The following is a 15583-nucleotide window of genomic DNA, read 5'->3' as shown; positions in this document are numbered from 1 at the left end:
TTTATATATGTTCTTGCTTGTGTGTTTGTATGGTCTTCTGTTCATATTATTAGAATCAAATATTGAAGATTTTATAAAGTCACTTAAACAACAAAATATACTCCTGGAAGTAGATGACTTTGAAAATAGAAATGGCACGGAGGACCCATCATATAATGGAGTCATCATAGTTTCTGGCAAACAGAAGGTATGTGTGCCTTGCCTCACATTTTTGCTTTTATTAATAAAATGCTACATTGTAACTGTTCAAAAAACTTAAGGAAGTCGGCCTGGCTAGTCAACAATGACTTATCAAAAAAAATTTTGCATTGAATAAATATTATTATTGAATGAATATTATCAATATAAATAATAATGAATAATAATTAATATTATTGTTGAATAAATAGTAAGGTTTGCATTTTGCAAAACATTTTTTTAATTTTAAAAGGCCAATATTTTATCATTTGAATTAGTTTTTTTTTTTCAGATTAGAAAGTTGCTAAATGTAATTGTGTTACTCGAAGTATTGGACCTTATAATTGCCAAACAATATTATTAGGAACTGAAGTTCTATAGAAGACTAACCAGCTATGTGTATATGTATATATACATATGTATATGCATTTATATACACATATAACATTATGTATTATATATTATATAATTGGGTGGAACGATAGCACAGCGGGTAGGGCATTTGCCTTGCATCTGGCCAACCCAGGTTCGATTCCTCTGTCTTTCTCGGAGAGCCAGGCAAGCTACCAAGAGTATCCCTCCTGCACAGCAGAGCCTGCCAAGCTCCCCGTGGCATAGTTGATATGCCAGAAACAGTAACAACAAGTCTCACAATGGAGACGTTACTGGTGTCTGTTCGAGCAAATCGATGAACAACGGGACGACAGTGCTACAGTGCAATACTTGTGTACTTGCTTATTTAAATGAAAATGTTCAGTTTTTCAAGGACTATGACTGGAGCGATAGCACAGTGGGTAGGGCATTTGCCTTGCACGTGGCCAGCCAGGGTTCAATTCCTCCGTCCCTCTCAGAGAGCCCAGCAAGCTACCTAGAGTATCCTGCTCACACCGCAGAGCCTGGCTAGCTACCCATGGCATATTCGATATGCCAAAAACAGTAACAACAAGTCTCACAATTTAGACGTTACTGGTGCCCGCTCGAGCAAATCTGCGAACAACAGTGCAGACATATTATATAATCAATACATAATCTATGTAATATCATATATATATAAATGCCACACCCAGCGATAAATAATGCTCTGGAGACCATGAAATAAATACCAGGAATTGAACCAAGGACAGCTACAGGCAAATTATATACTTCAGCCTTTTGAGCTGTGCCTGGTTGCTCCCACAAAATATTTTTGTATTCCAGAAGAAAAAGCATCAAATATTATCTTATCCATATGAAAGCTATGAGACAAAAGTGTTTCCAGTCTACTCTCTCAAGATGGTTGAATTTGGATAAAGAGCAAAGCGAAAGAGAGCTCTCAGCAAACAAGGCACTGAGAATCCTTCCTAGCCATCAGCAACTCTCCAGCTCTTGTGGTCTAATAAAAAGCAGGCTGCCGCAATAAATGAACCTATCTCTGTTTCTGGTTACAAGGGAATAAAAGCAAAAGCAGAAGCCCATTAAGAGGAATTATTGAATTAGGTGCCACCTATACTTAAGTATGTCAGAAACAATGTCATCAGTTTGGTACCAGTTTGGGAAATGATGTTTTGTTTGTTTTGGGGGGTCACACCCCATGGTGCCCAGGTGTACTCTTGGCTCGGTACTCAGGAATCATTCCTGGCAGACATGGGGCATCAATCGGAGTGCTGGGGATTGAGCACAGGTCAGCCATGTACAAGGCAAACGCCCTACCTGCTACATTATCTCTCCAGCCCCCAGGAAATAATATTTCTTGATACCTTATTGGTACTTAATTGCTTCTCTAATATGTTGATGCATGAAAGATTAATCGTGATTAATTACTATAGACCCTGGGGCTGGTGAAAAAGCACAGCGGGGAGGGCATTTGCCTTGCACAAGGCTGACCCAGGTTCTATTCCCAGCATCCCCTATGATCCCCTGAACATGGTCAGAAGTAATTAATGAGTGCAGAGCCAGGAGTAACCCCTGTGCATCACTGGGTGTGGCCTAAAAAAGAAAAAATAAATAAATATGAATAAATAAATAAATACTATAGACCCTCTTGATGGACATACCAATATTTTCATAAATATCAAGAACAGAAACATTCTGAGAAAGTGTGAAAGCACTTCATTCTGATCACGAGAATTGGATGAACTCTAGCAAAAGACCTCTATTCAAAGGTCACTGTGTGGTTGCTTTGTGGTGGCTGATGTTTTGCATTCAGTCTGTCTGTTAGAATTGCCTTAAAGTTTCATTTGCTGATATTTTCTCATGGGTGAAATGGGGACAAGATGATCTAAAACTAGTAACTCTAATTAAAATTCCCAACTGTATGTGACAATCTCTATGATGGTCTTAGATGCATGAAACTGAAATTTACAGAGGGTGTTAATTTGAAGATGGTCACATAGCTAGAAGGTAGCACTGTTTGATTCTTATTTTTAAAATCTTTATCGGTGATTTAGAATCAGCATGTTTTATTTTAGTATTCTCTGCTTGGGTCTCTGCAGGATTATAGATTTTCTATTGTCTGCAACACCAAACGGCTGCATTGTTTTCCTATCCTTATGAACATTATCAGCAATGGGCTACTTGGAATGCTTAATCACACACAGTATATCCGAATGGCGAGAAGCACGTCTACTGTAGTAAGTACCAGCTGTGTTAACTCTAAACAAATAGAAATTTGACAAGCAAATTTTTCTACCTAGCTTTTGGATATGAATGGCATATACATTATAAAAATCAATATTTTGCACCATGTAATCCCATAAATATCCAGAGACTATAAAACCAAGCTCCTGGAAGCATGTGGCTGCTTTGCAGCCATGCGACATCTTATAACCTAGTTCTCCCTCTCAGAGAACCTGGGAAGCTACCGAGAGTTTCCTGCCTGCCTGGGAGAGCCTGGCAGGCTCCCTGTGGCAGTGTATTCATATGCCAAAACCAGTAACAATGATGGGTCTCATTCCCCTGACCCTGAAAGAGCTTCCAATGCAGCACCATTGGGAAGGACGAGCAAAGAGAGGCTTCTAAAATCTCAGGGCTAGGACAAATGGATACATTACTGCCACCGCTTGAGAAAATCGATGATCAAGGGGATGATGGTGATGATGATGATGATGATGATGATGATGATGATGTTGATGATGATCTTATTTTTTCACTTGTAAAATTTATTTTTATTGAGGTATCACAATTTATGACAATATTGAAGCCATTATTTTGCAGTTACAGAGCTACTTTCCAATCCTCCCACCAGTGGTCTAAGATCCCTCCACCATTATCCCATAATCAGTTCTATTGATAATCTCAGAATTTGTTTCATTTGGGGATTGCCTCATTACTCCCCCTTTTAATTGAATCACCGCCTTTAATGGGATCACGTTTATTGAGATACACACAGTTACAAAGCTGTTCATGGTTAGGTTTCAGTCATACATTGCCCCAACACCCAGCCCTTCGCCAGTGCACTTTTCCCACCACTAATGTTCCCACCCACTTTCTTCCCTCGTGCCTCTACTCCACTGCTGTTCAGCCTGCTTATATTGCAGGCTCTCTCTCTCTGTCTCTCTCTCTCTTGCTCCCTTTTTCTCTCTCCCTCCCCACCCCACATTTCTCCCCCTCTCCTTTTTCAATATAGTACTGAGAGGTCATCGAGTTTCTTCCTTTACCTACTTTCAGCACGCCATTCTTACCCAGAGTGATCAGTTCCAACAATCTTTTTTCATAGTGATCTCTTTTCTATTTTAATGCCCCCCTCCCCCTTGAGGTAAGCTTCCAACCATGGACCAGTCCTCCAGATCCTTGTTTCTACTATCCTTAGATATTAGTCTCACACTATGTTTTTTAAATATATATCCCCAAATGAGTACAAACATTCTATGTCTGCCCCTCTCCCAACTAATTTCACTCAGCATGATACTCTCCATGTCCATCCATTTATAAGCAAATTTCATGACTTCATTTTTCTTGGTGGCTGTGTAGTATTCCATTATGTAAATATACCATTGTTTCTTTATCCAGGCATCTGTTCTCGGGCACTTGGGTTGTTTCCAGATTTTGGCTATTGTTAATAGTGCTGCAGTGAACATAGAAGCGGAGATGTTTTTTTCTGGGGTGTGTTTTTGGGCACCCAGGGTACATTTCCAGAAGTGGTATTGCTAGGTCATAGAAAAGCTCAATTTCTAATTTTTTTGAGGAATTCCATAGCACTGTAGCACTGTCATCCCATTGCTCATCGATTTGCTCGAGCGGGCACCAGTAACATCTCTACTGTAATACTTGTTACTGTTTTTGGCATATCGAATACGCCATGGGGAGCTTGCTGGGCTCTGCCGTGTGGGAGGAATTCTATATTTTTTCCAAAAAGGGTTGGACCAGATGGCATTCCCACCAACAATGAACGAGAATGCCTTTCTCCCTACATCGGCACCAGCACTGGTTATTCTTTTTTTATGTGTGCCGATCTCTGTGGTAATTCCCCTCTTTATTTTTGTATAGTCTGCATATGAATGATATTATATAGTGTTTATCTTTTACTTTCCAACTCACTTCCAATCCCATCTAAGTTGCAGAAAAATGCAACTACTCTACCTCTTCCTCATGGCCCATTTCATCTCCTTATTTCCTTCCCATGGGCTTTTAATGCTTTAATCCTTTTTGACATGAACCCCCCTAACAGCCCAGGTCTATTTTTTATGTCTCTCTCTTTTTCCCAGGAGGTGAAGCCTTGTGTTCAAAGATCATAAATTATACCCCCTCAGCTCCATGCATAGATGTTGATGGACTCGATATACAATTTAATTTGGATTGTCCAATACTTGAACAAACACATTCCATATGATTATGAGTATTTGCTTCATGTGCTAAAATTGTCCCTAATTTAAACTACCATTTCTATCAACAGTTACTTATGTTGAGCTGGTTTGGGCTGCCCGAGAGTACCATTTTCTTGTTTTTGGTGGTCTGCAACATTTCTCCTTACTTTGCCATGAGCAGTGTCAGCGATTACCAAGTAAGAGGGAATGACGGGGGCATGTTAAAAAAAAAAAAAGATATTTGAGAAACTTCGGTCCTGGTTTTCAGTGCTGTGCATTCAAAGCATTTTCCTGTAATGAAGCTATTTGAATGTATGTCTAATTTAAATGATAACTTAATTTTTCATCTCTGTCTAGTGTGGTGCATTTTTTAAGTCAAATTACTGTTTAATTTCAGAATTACAGTAAAAATGCAATCATTTCATAGCAATTCAAATTAATGTAAACCTGTAAAGGGGATCATTATAAAACTTCAACTGATTATTTCCCTAACTATTGGAAGAAATAATTTAGGTTGAAATAGGTTAAAAATTATTTTAGGTTGAAATTTAGGTTTAAATCTCAACCTAAAATAATTTAGGTTGAGATTTTAAACCTGAGTAGTTCTTCTGCAAAAGTGAATACAACGTTTAAAATTATATTTATATTTGGTTATGTCCATTACCTGGGTAAAGCAGTTAAAGCAGATTTAAAGCAATCATCTTTCACTGTTCTGAATGATCAACTCTGCCAGAACATATTTGGCTTATGGAGAATTAATTGTTCTTTGGAGTGCACAATAGCTTTTTGCAGGGGACTGATTATTAATCATTATGGGAGCCACTATTACTGAGGCGTGTGTGTGTGTGTGTGTGTGTGTGTGTGTGTGTGTGTGTACAGGGGACTAAACCCAGGGCTTCACATATGCAAGACAAATGCTTAGCTCAGAAATGTATCCCGAGCAAACTTTTCTATTCCTACTTTTGGAAGATGGAGACAGTCAAACAGCTCAGGAAACTCTAGAGTCATTCCTGATGATACTTGGCCACCCAGTACAGACGGGTCACCTGTGTCCTGAGGATGCTGTTTGGACCCTGTCATGCTGGGTACCACCGGTGCCACACCTGCTATTGCCCAGGAAGCATGCAGTACTGGGGAGCAAACTGGAGTCCTAAGCAAAGCACACAGCCCTGGCCACTGTGCTACCTTCCTGGTCCCCACCTTTCTGTTCTTTATTTGTGAACTACAGTGGTTGTGAATCAACTTTATCAAATTAAAAGAATACTCTCCTTCAATTTCAAAGTCCCACATAATATACACCTAAGCTAAAATTATTGAGAAAAAAATTCTTATAAGTTTTAAAATGCTGAGAGTTTCATTTTAGCTACTTAATTTTTTTTTCTTCAAATGTGCTTGTTTTGGATTTGGATGTGAACTGAATCTCTGAATATCTTTCTATTTATTTATCTTTTTTATTAGAAAAGTTCCAAGTCCCAACTATGGACTTCCGGGCTCTTTCCTTCTGCTTACTGGTGTGGACAGGCACTGATTGATGTCACCCTTTATGTTTTTATTCTCGTTTCTCTTTATCTAATTGTAATACTTGAAGCTATTCAGGATATTCATCTATCAGGACTAATTCTGTTTGCCTTGGTAAGTAATACCTTACACAGACAGCATCAGGACACTCACAAAATATATCTAATGTTAATGTTTCATATAATCAAAAGTTTTGTTTTGTGACACATTCTAATTTTTAAACCATGAATAATTCATGCACAATAGACATTTTAAATATTCCATGTTTTAACTTTGACATTATTTGCATTATTTTCAGGTTGTAATTATGCTTGGTTTTGCAACTTCTCTGGTCTTCATGACATATGTGATATCATTTCTTTTTCGCAAGAGGAGAAAAAATAGTGGCATTTGGTCGTTTTCCCTCTATTTTGTAAGTACAGTTACAGACATGTAAATAGAATATCTTTGAAGCTGGAGCTATAGTACAGTGAGTAGGGCACTTATCTTGCATGTAGCTAATCAGGGTTTTATCCCCAGTACCACATATAGTTTCCTGAGCCCCTCCAGGAGTGATCCCTGAGTGCAGAGCAAGAGTAAGCCCTGAGCACTTCTAAATTTGGATTCCCAAACAAAAATCACAACAAGAGAAAAAAATAGAGCAATAGCACTATAGCACCGTCATCCCGTTGTTCATCAATTTGCTCGAGCAGGCACCAGTAACGTCTCCATTGTGAGATTTGTTACTGTTTTTGGCATATCGAATACACCATGGGTAGTTTGCCAGGCTCTGCTTTGTGGGTGGGATACTCTCGGTAGCTTGCCAGGCTCTCCCTGAGGGACAAAGGAATTGCACCCGGGTCGGCCGCATGCAAGGCAAATGCCCAACCTGCTGTACTATCCCTCATAAATTAAAAAAAAAATAGAGTGTCCTTTTCAAAACTTTCAGTGCAATTCAAATATAACCACTGTTGTCTTGAGCAATGAAAAATTTGATATCTTAGAATTACACTACAAAACACAGAGAGAAGTATAACTTATTGCTGAGTCAATATTATCCTTTTACTTGAATTTCTGGTGTATTCACACATGACCCGAAGCACAAAAGACTCAGTTGAGTTTGTTGTCAGTTTGTTTTTGAGCCCAGTGGTACTCGGGGCTTAGTCCTAACTCTGTTTTTTACGGATTACTCCACCTGGGAGACCATATGGGATGCCAGAGATCAAACTTGGATTGGCTTTATGCAAGGAAAGCACCCTAATTGTTGTTCTATGGCTCTGACCCGAATTCATGAACCTGCCAGAATATAGATCTTTTAAGCAAGGCTATGTAAACATTTGTACATTTAACTGAGAGATTCATTTCTACAGTCTTCAAGGTCTGTTTTAACTCCAGATGCTAACAGTTTTGGAGACAAAGGATGTTTTTGTGCATATGCCAGAGAATGTATTAGCAATATAAGTGAAAGTAAGGACTCAGTCCAAAAAAACTGACAAATTTGGTGGATATGTGAATGGAGACACGGGAGATTCAGAGTAGGTAATCCCAGCACCCCAAGTAATGTGAACAGAATTCCCAGTTGCTGCTTAAATGCTCGTCTTGCAAACGGAGCTCCCAGTTCAGGAGTTCTGAAACCACAAAACATAAGCAAAGGCCATTTTATAAGAAGATATATATGACACCACCCATGGACTTCTACAGGAAATTAGCCTTGGCTCGCTCTAGGAGACACGGAACTGTGCACTCACTTCTACGTGGGATTGCATTCCGCCCAGATTTCTCTGGATTGTAATTTATAGTATCCCACAGGTCATGTTCATGTTCTACTCTTCTTAATAGTATCTGCAGAACCCACTTAAAGAAATGACAGCAAAGAAAAATAACAACTAACAACTATAGTAATACCTCAATTGAATGATTGGCTTTAATTAGGAATTGGTGTCCAAAAGTCAACTCTGGGAACTTTTTTGTTCCATAACAGGCTTACTGGCTTGCTCCTGCAAATCTAGAGGCTAGGCAAGCAGTATTGATTCCTAGAAAGGGAGTCTGAATAGTTGACATTCAGTTGATTTCTTTTCAGTCAACATTCTTGCATATGGGGCCCAAGAGTGGGTAAAATGCTTGCCTTGCAAGTGGCTGACCCCAGTTCAATCCCCACCATCCTATATAGTCCCCTGAACACCGTCAGGAGAAATTCCTGAGTGCAGAGATGGGAGTTACCCCTGAGCACTGCCAGGCGTGGCCCCAAATAAAACAAAACAAGAAAACATTCTCACATATATACAGCAAAGATGAATGAAGAGTTCATGTGCACACTTTATGTTTTCCACAACTTTCAGTTATGAATAAAACTTACTGACCATTATGGCTACAGACACGTCTGTTTCTGTGAAAACCTGTCTTTTATCCTGTACTTAGGATAACTGAAACCTTGCTGTTTTTAATTTTTATTCCTCGTGGGATTGTTTAAAATGTATATCATGCTGGTGGCTAGGATAGCTGCTCTCTGGTGATACGGGTGTGTTCGGAAGGTCAGCAGATATCTCCACATCTTTGAGGGAATTCATAATCAGTAGTGAACTTGTATCCGTGACACTGTCCCAGCTGTGACAACTTCACGGGTATCTCATCCCCTGTTTAAAGAGGCATCAACCTTTCATGCCATGTTTTTCAGCCTAATAGTGGAGGAATCTTCTTAGTCTAGTGAGTCATGGACCATTTCCTTCATGCAGCAGATTTGATCCTGTCTTGTCCCAGTAGCTAAGAAGGGAAAATTGACACACTTGTGTATGTATTTGGAAATCTGGTGGAATAAAAAAAAAGTCACTTTTTTTTCTTTTTTTGCTTTTTGGGTCACACCGGGTGATGCTCAGGCTCTGCACTCAGGAATTACTCCTGGTGGTGCTCAGGGGACCATATGGGATGCTGGGAATCGAACTCTGGTGAGCCGTGTGCAAGGCAAACACCCTACCTGCTGTGCTATCCCTCCAGTCCAAGAGAAGTCACTTAATTGGACTTAATGGGAGTTTCAGAAATGAGGGCTTTGGGAGAACAATTATTGAATGTGAAGTCATGGAAATACAAAATTATGATGACATGAACTTTCTTGATGTACCTTATCAAAGAGCCTGCGAAGGTTGCCAAAGGAAGAGAGTCTTTTGGATTTGCCATCTTACATGCTTATCATGCATCTGAAATACCAATGGACTGATTAGGACTGATATACACTATATTTCAACTTGCTTTATAGGTCTCACTCATCCTCTTTGATATCATTGTCATGCATGAGTCTCGTATATTCACTTACATTGCTGCTATGATGCTTTTTCCTCCTGTGATCTTGATTGGATTTATAAAAGTCATAGTGGAGGTAAGAAATGTTTCCAATTCTGTCATTAATATTGAATAGGCACCCTAGCTATTAAATTGTTTCCCCAAGTCTATAGAGATAAGAATTTGATTAATGGTTTCTTGAAGGTGAGAACAATAAAAGTGTATGAGATGGTATTTTGGGGATAATGAGAATATTCCAAAGTAGATTTGTGGCAATGTATTTCTTATGCCTTGCATATGCTAAAAATCCTTGTGTACTTAAAATGGATAATTTTTATGGTATGGGCGTTTAACGTCAATAAAGGTATTAAATTTTGCTATATGAGCTTTGCAAAAAGTAGTTATTATCAATTGCTAAAGATAATGCCAGATTGAAAATAATTATCTAGCTTAATGAGTGCTATTTATTTAAAGAATGCATTCTTGTACAGTAGCATGTTGGGGGCCAGAAAGATGGTATGGATGAGGTACTTGCCTTACATACAGCCATCTCCAGTTGAATCCCAGGCAACACATGTGCTCCCCAGAGCACTTCTGGGAGTGACTTAACACAGAATCAGAGTAAGTCCTGTTCCCCCAACTCCTCAAAGATGTCTATTGAAAGCTATACTGTATTAGGTATTATTCTAGTAACCAGGGGTTTCTGGTAAACAACATAGCATAGTCCACCCTTTCACAGAACTTGGTGAAGATAAAGACAGAACAACCTAAAACTAGTCAAGGAAAAAGGGAAGTAAAAACTGCTGAGGACAGATATAAAAAAAAGGACTGATGCCCTCTGGAGAGTCAAAGAACTCTTTTTGGGAGAAGTGTTTAAAGTCATGAATGGTAGTAAAAATTAAAGGAAAATATCAAATTATCTTACCCACAGAGTATCAAGGAACAGTGAAGTAATTTTCAAAAGCCCAACAATAATAGATCCTGAGAGGCTCCCAAAGAAGAGAGTTTGCTAAATCTTGGGGGTGGGGGGTGACAGGGAGTGGACCTAGAGACGGTGATGGAGGGATACTGATACTCTGGTGGTGGGTGTGGAAATGCAGCGTTTCATTCTTGGAACATAAATACTGACAGTATTATAAAATTTGGCAGATAAAAGTTAAAAAATTTGAAAATAAAAAAGATCTGTCGAGTGTGACAAAAGACAAGCATGTTCTCTAAAGGAAAACAAAAGAATATCTACAGGAAAAATAAGGAGACATTCAAGAGACACTGTCACTGTCACTGTCAATAATAATAATAATAATAATAATGAGTTATTTTTTAAATCTGATTTTTTATTTGAAGCATCATTATTTACATATGTTAATTATATGGTTTTGTACATAAAATATTCCATCACTTCACCCTTCACCAGAATTTATGTCCACTATTATCTTAGGGTCCCCTCCTGACCACCCTTCATGCCCCCTACCACCCCTGCCTTGGTAAACTCAGTTCTGTAGATTAGTTTCTCAGATTCTGTTGTCTTTGACCATTTTTTATTTATATTCTATGCTCCTTTATATCTCATATATGAGAGAGATCACCCTGTGTCTGTCCATCTCCTGTCTGGCTTCATTCAAAGTAATACTCTACAGTTGCTACATTATCTGATTGCAAATGGCATGATTTTGTTTTTCTTTTATATCCAAGTACTATTCAGTTATGTACCTATAACCCAGGAATATATAAAGTTCCATATTACTTAAGTGAAAACTGATACATTTCCACTTGACCATTTTTTGTCTTTGCAGAAAAACTACCTATATCACGAAAGTGTGGAAGATACAGCTATTACCATCAGTGGCGCAGATTTTCTACTCTGTCTCATAGTAAGGATTTCCTGTATAAATCATGACCTGTTTTGATCATTATCATTTACTACAACAACTATTTGATCTGATCTGATCTATGCCTGCCTTGGGAGCATCTTTAAGATCATCCTATATAAAGCAATCAGAGTCCTGCGTGATTCTAAGTCCCACTTAGTTTTTTATTTTCTTGCTTATTATTATCTTGGTGTTGTGGGCCAGATCCAGCATTGCTCATGGTTGCTCACAGAGGTGCCCAGTGGACCATACAGTGCTGGGGATGAAACCTAAGTATCCTGCATGCAAAGTATGTTCTGAGCCCCGTGCACTAGCTCTCCTGTCCTCAATTCCAGTCATTTCTGCATTCATGAATGATCTCTATATCTAGAATTAAATTGTATTGTCATGGTTATTTATCTTGTTTTTGGCCACCACCCAATTGGAAAGACTTTATAAAGCATATGTGCACAATACCATGTAAATCCTTCCTATTGAAACTAAAAGGACACAATTGAATATAAAAAATGGGGGAAGGGTAAATGGTCATATTGCATATTTAGGCTGAGGAAACCTATTATCTGACTATGATATTAGTACTTGTTAGGCACAGGAGCAAACACCTAGATGAATCATAACGCTTACCTTTGGTGGAAGAGGCAGAAAATAAACCAAATCCGTAACTATGCTATGTCAGGTACATGGTCATAAAAGTTTGGTGGAGGAACATAAGATCTCATGGTGGCAAGAAGGAAGCTGTAGGGACAACTAGAGGAAGAACATTCCTGAAAAGGGAGGAAAGCATGATTTTGACATACAGGGTCGGCCAGAAGGCCAGTGTGGTAAGTAGTGAAACAGTGACCAACAGGGAGTGTGAGGCAAGAGGTCATAGAGGGTAAAGTGTGGACAGAAGGGGGGGTCACATGGAGTATTCTGGAACTTAGATCCCAATTCTGAGTCATTGGGGAGTAGCCGGAAGGTTTTGAGCAATGCTATGCAATCACACTTTGGTGTTAGAATAGGCGTATGGGGGAAATGGAGAAAGTAGCAAGGAGTCATAATACCAGAGTGAGAAATGATGGCCTGGTTATGGTGTGAACAGCAGTTGGGTTCTTTATGGTTCTGAAGCTTGAATACAGACCGGATACGGGCTGTGGGTGGAGGAATGAGGCCGGTTCTGTGACGTTGAATTGTCACTAGGACCTTTGTCTCTTTGTAAGAACGATTCACATTGCTTTCACCTGAATTCCAGAACCCCTCTCATTGGCTTAAAATGTTTTAAATGCTCCTTAGGAATGAATGCCTAAATATAACTGTTTTTCTTTGCTCCTAGCCTTACGCTCAGACTTTGCTATTCATTTTTGTTCTAAGATGCCTGGAAATGAAGTACGGAAAGAAAGTCATGCAGAGAGATCCCATTTTCAGGTTGGGATAAAGACACCATTTACTTACTATTTATCTTAGTATTTCTAGGTCATTCTCTACTATCAGTTTATTAAGATGGCTTTATAAAAAAATTCATATTTTTAAATGAAATTTTTAACAATGAAAACTGCGGATTTTCATTATGGCCTATCGATGGCCTGGGCTGGAACAATAGCACAGCGGGTAGGGCATTTGCCTTGCATGCGGCCAACCCGGGTTCGATTCCTCCGTCCCTCTCAGAGAGCCCAGCAAGCAACCAAGAGTATCCCGCCTGCACGGCAAAGCCTGGCAAGCTACCCGTGGCATATTCAATATGCCAAAAATAGTAACAATAAGTCTCACAATGGAGACGTTACTGGTGCCTGCTCGAGCAAATCGATGAACAACAGGAGGACAGTGCTACAGTGCCTATAGATGGCCAGAAAAAAATCAGACTTCTTGGCAAGTTCTGTCACCAATCAGCTAGGGGAAACAGTTGGTCCCCTACATGTAACCAGTCAAGCATGTCGTTCTCCCATCCAAGGCATTGATATGTTTTGAACAGCAGTAGTGAGATAGAATTGGACTACCTGATTCATGATGCTTCATGAATCAAAGGACTTAAGAAAGGATGTATAGAAAATTTTTTAAAAATACTGTGGTGAAAGTTGGATGTGGTTAAGATAGACTCAGCATTCCCAGAGGAAGTGTGGGTGAGCCAATTTGTAAAGAAGTAGCAGTGTTTGCTGACAAATTTGAAAGGGTAAGAGGTGCTGAGTGGGGTTGGCATTGACAGTGAGCATAGGATTCTAACTACCAGGAATTCTTGGCAAAAGCAGAAGCATCCTGGGGCTGGAGCGATAGCACAGTGGTTAGGGCATTTGCCTTGCATGCGGTCAACTGGGGTTTGAAACCCAGCATCCCTTTTGCCCCCCCCCAAGCACTGCCAGGAGTAATTCCTGAATGCAGAGCCAGGAGTAACCCCTGTGCCTAGCCGGGTGTGACCCAAAAAGAAAAAAAAAAGCAGAAGCATCCTTATTCTGTGGGGGAAAAGGACAATGATGAAATCACAGAGAAGCTGAGTTTTGATCCACCTTAGAAAGGAGATTAGCCCATGTCACGTGTTTCATGTTCTCCGCAGAATTTCTCCCCAGAGTGGAGGTGCACGGCAGAATCCAGAACATCCCGGAGACGAAGATGAAGATGTTCAAGCAGAAAGAACAAGAACAGCAATTGCCCTGACCACTTCGACCTCAGAAGAGGTAGAAAAGCAGATGGCAAAGGGCGTTTTCACGGGGATAATCAAGAACCATGAGGAGCAGTGGTGGAAGGGCTGTTTTTCATTTTGAAATCCGCAAGTTTGGTGTTTTTTTGGGGTTTATTTTGCTTTTTGGGTCACACCCGGCAATGCACAGGGCTTACTACTGGCTCGTGCACTCAGATATTACTCCTGGCAGTGCTTGGGGGAACCATAAGGGATGCTGGGAATCGAACCCGGGTCGGCCGCATGCAAGGCAAATGCTCTACCCGCTGTGCTGTCACTCCAGCCCCCAAGTTTGGTGTTTTTTAAAATTCTTAAACATGCAGATATTTTCTAGGAATGTTCTAAGACCTCAAAGAAAAATACGAAACTCTTGAATTTTATTCTTTTTTTTATTTTTGTTTGGGGGCCACAGTTTGCTGTGCTCAGGGATTACTCCAGCTTTGTGTGCAGGCATAACTCCTGGAAGGACTCAGGGAATCATGTAAGGCGCCGGGGATTGAACCCTGTTAGGCTGCATGCAAGACAAGCAGTTAACTTGCTGTACTTTCTCTCCAACTTCAAGTTTTATTCTTTTTTAATATATGAATTGGTTTTGATAACTAGAGTTAAAAAGGCCATGAGTTGGCTTCCCTGGAGTTATATTTTCTAAGTGTTCTGAAGAGAGATCTGTGTGGCAAGAAATGCCATCACCAATATTTACATATTATATTTAAAATAAGCAGTCTAGATTAATGTCAACTCAAAATGTGATTGGGTGTATCACAAGCAAGATTATAGTATGAAATAATAGGAGCAAAAATCTCAAAGTCTATGAGAAAAAAATCATATCATCATCTATTCCAGAAACCAGTCATACTTGCTAGTTGTCTACACAAAGAATATATGGAACAGAAGAAAAGTTGCTGTTCAAAAACAAAGAAGAAGATAGCCATAAGGAATATCTCCTTTTGTGTTCAAAAAGGTTTGGAAGAATCACCTATTTTATTCACTATTAGTGTGAGACATACTATGACACTGAGCATCTATGATATGGGCACTGTTGTAGTTAACTGAAGCATTCCTTCGTTTATTCAACTTACTACTTTATTTTTTAAAGTGTTCCAGGCATTGTTATAGGCTCTGGGGATAGAATTATGAAAGGAGTAGGTAAATTGCTATCCTTATAGATTTTTAAATTCTGCTGTGGATTTTTTTAAACAAACTTACCAGGAAATCGAGATCACATAGACAAGTTCTAGGTGGAACATTCAAAGATGTGAAATAATGCAGGTGATTTGGTGAGGGTTAGAGAAGGGCAGTAGTAATAGTAATAGCCATGATCTTGGGAACTTTGCGTCCCA

General features: G+C 39.4%; 1 protein-coding gene across 1 annotated transcript in view; it reads left to right on the top strand.

The window, feature by feature from the left end:
- Positions 1-15583, top strand: part of ABCA6 (ATP binding cassette subfamily A member 6) — a 66439-nt gene that overhangs the window by 40624 nt on the left and 10232 nt on the right. The window contains exons 21-30 of the mRNA XM_055133610.1: positions 54-187; positions 2649-2786; positions 5048-5155; positions 6417-6590; positions 6775-6888; positions 9706-9825; positions 11522-11599; positions 12909-13000; positions 14121-14241; positions 15087-15204. Coding sequence (XP_054989585.1) covers positions 54-187; positions 2649-2786; positions 5048-5155; positions 6417-6590; positions 6775-6888; positions 9706-9825; positions 11522-11599; positions 12909-13000; positions 14121-14241; positions 15087-15204 — 1197 coding nt within the window. The remainder of the gene's footprint in view (positions 1-53; positions 188-2648; positions 2787-5047; positions 5156-6416; positions 6591-6774; positions 6889-9705; positions 9826-11521; positions 11600-12908; positions 13001-14120; positions 14242-15086; positions 15205-15583) is intronic.

The sequence above is a fragment of the Sorex araneus genome, chromosome 3 (genome assembly GCF_027595985.1).
Source record: "Sorex araneus isolate mSorAra2 chromosome 3, mSorAra2.pri, whole genome shotgun sequence".
Classification (NCBI taxonomy): Eukaryota; Metazoa; Chordata; class Mammalia; order Eulipotyphla; family Soricidae; genus Sorex; species Sorex araneus.
The sequence above is the reverse complement of the archived record's forward strand: the minus strand, read 5'-3'. Positions and strand labels throughout refer to the sequence as shown.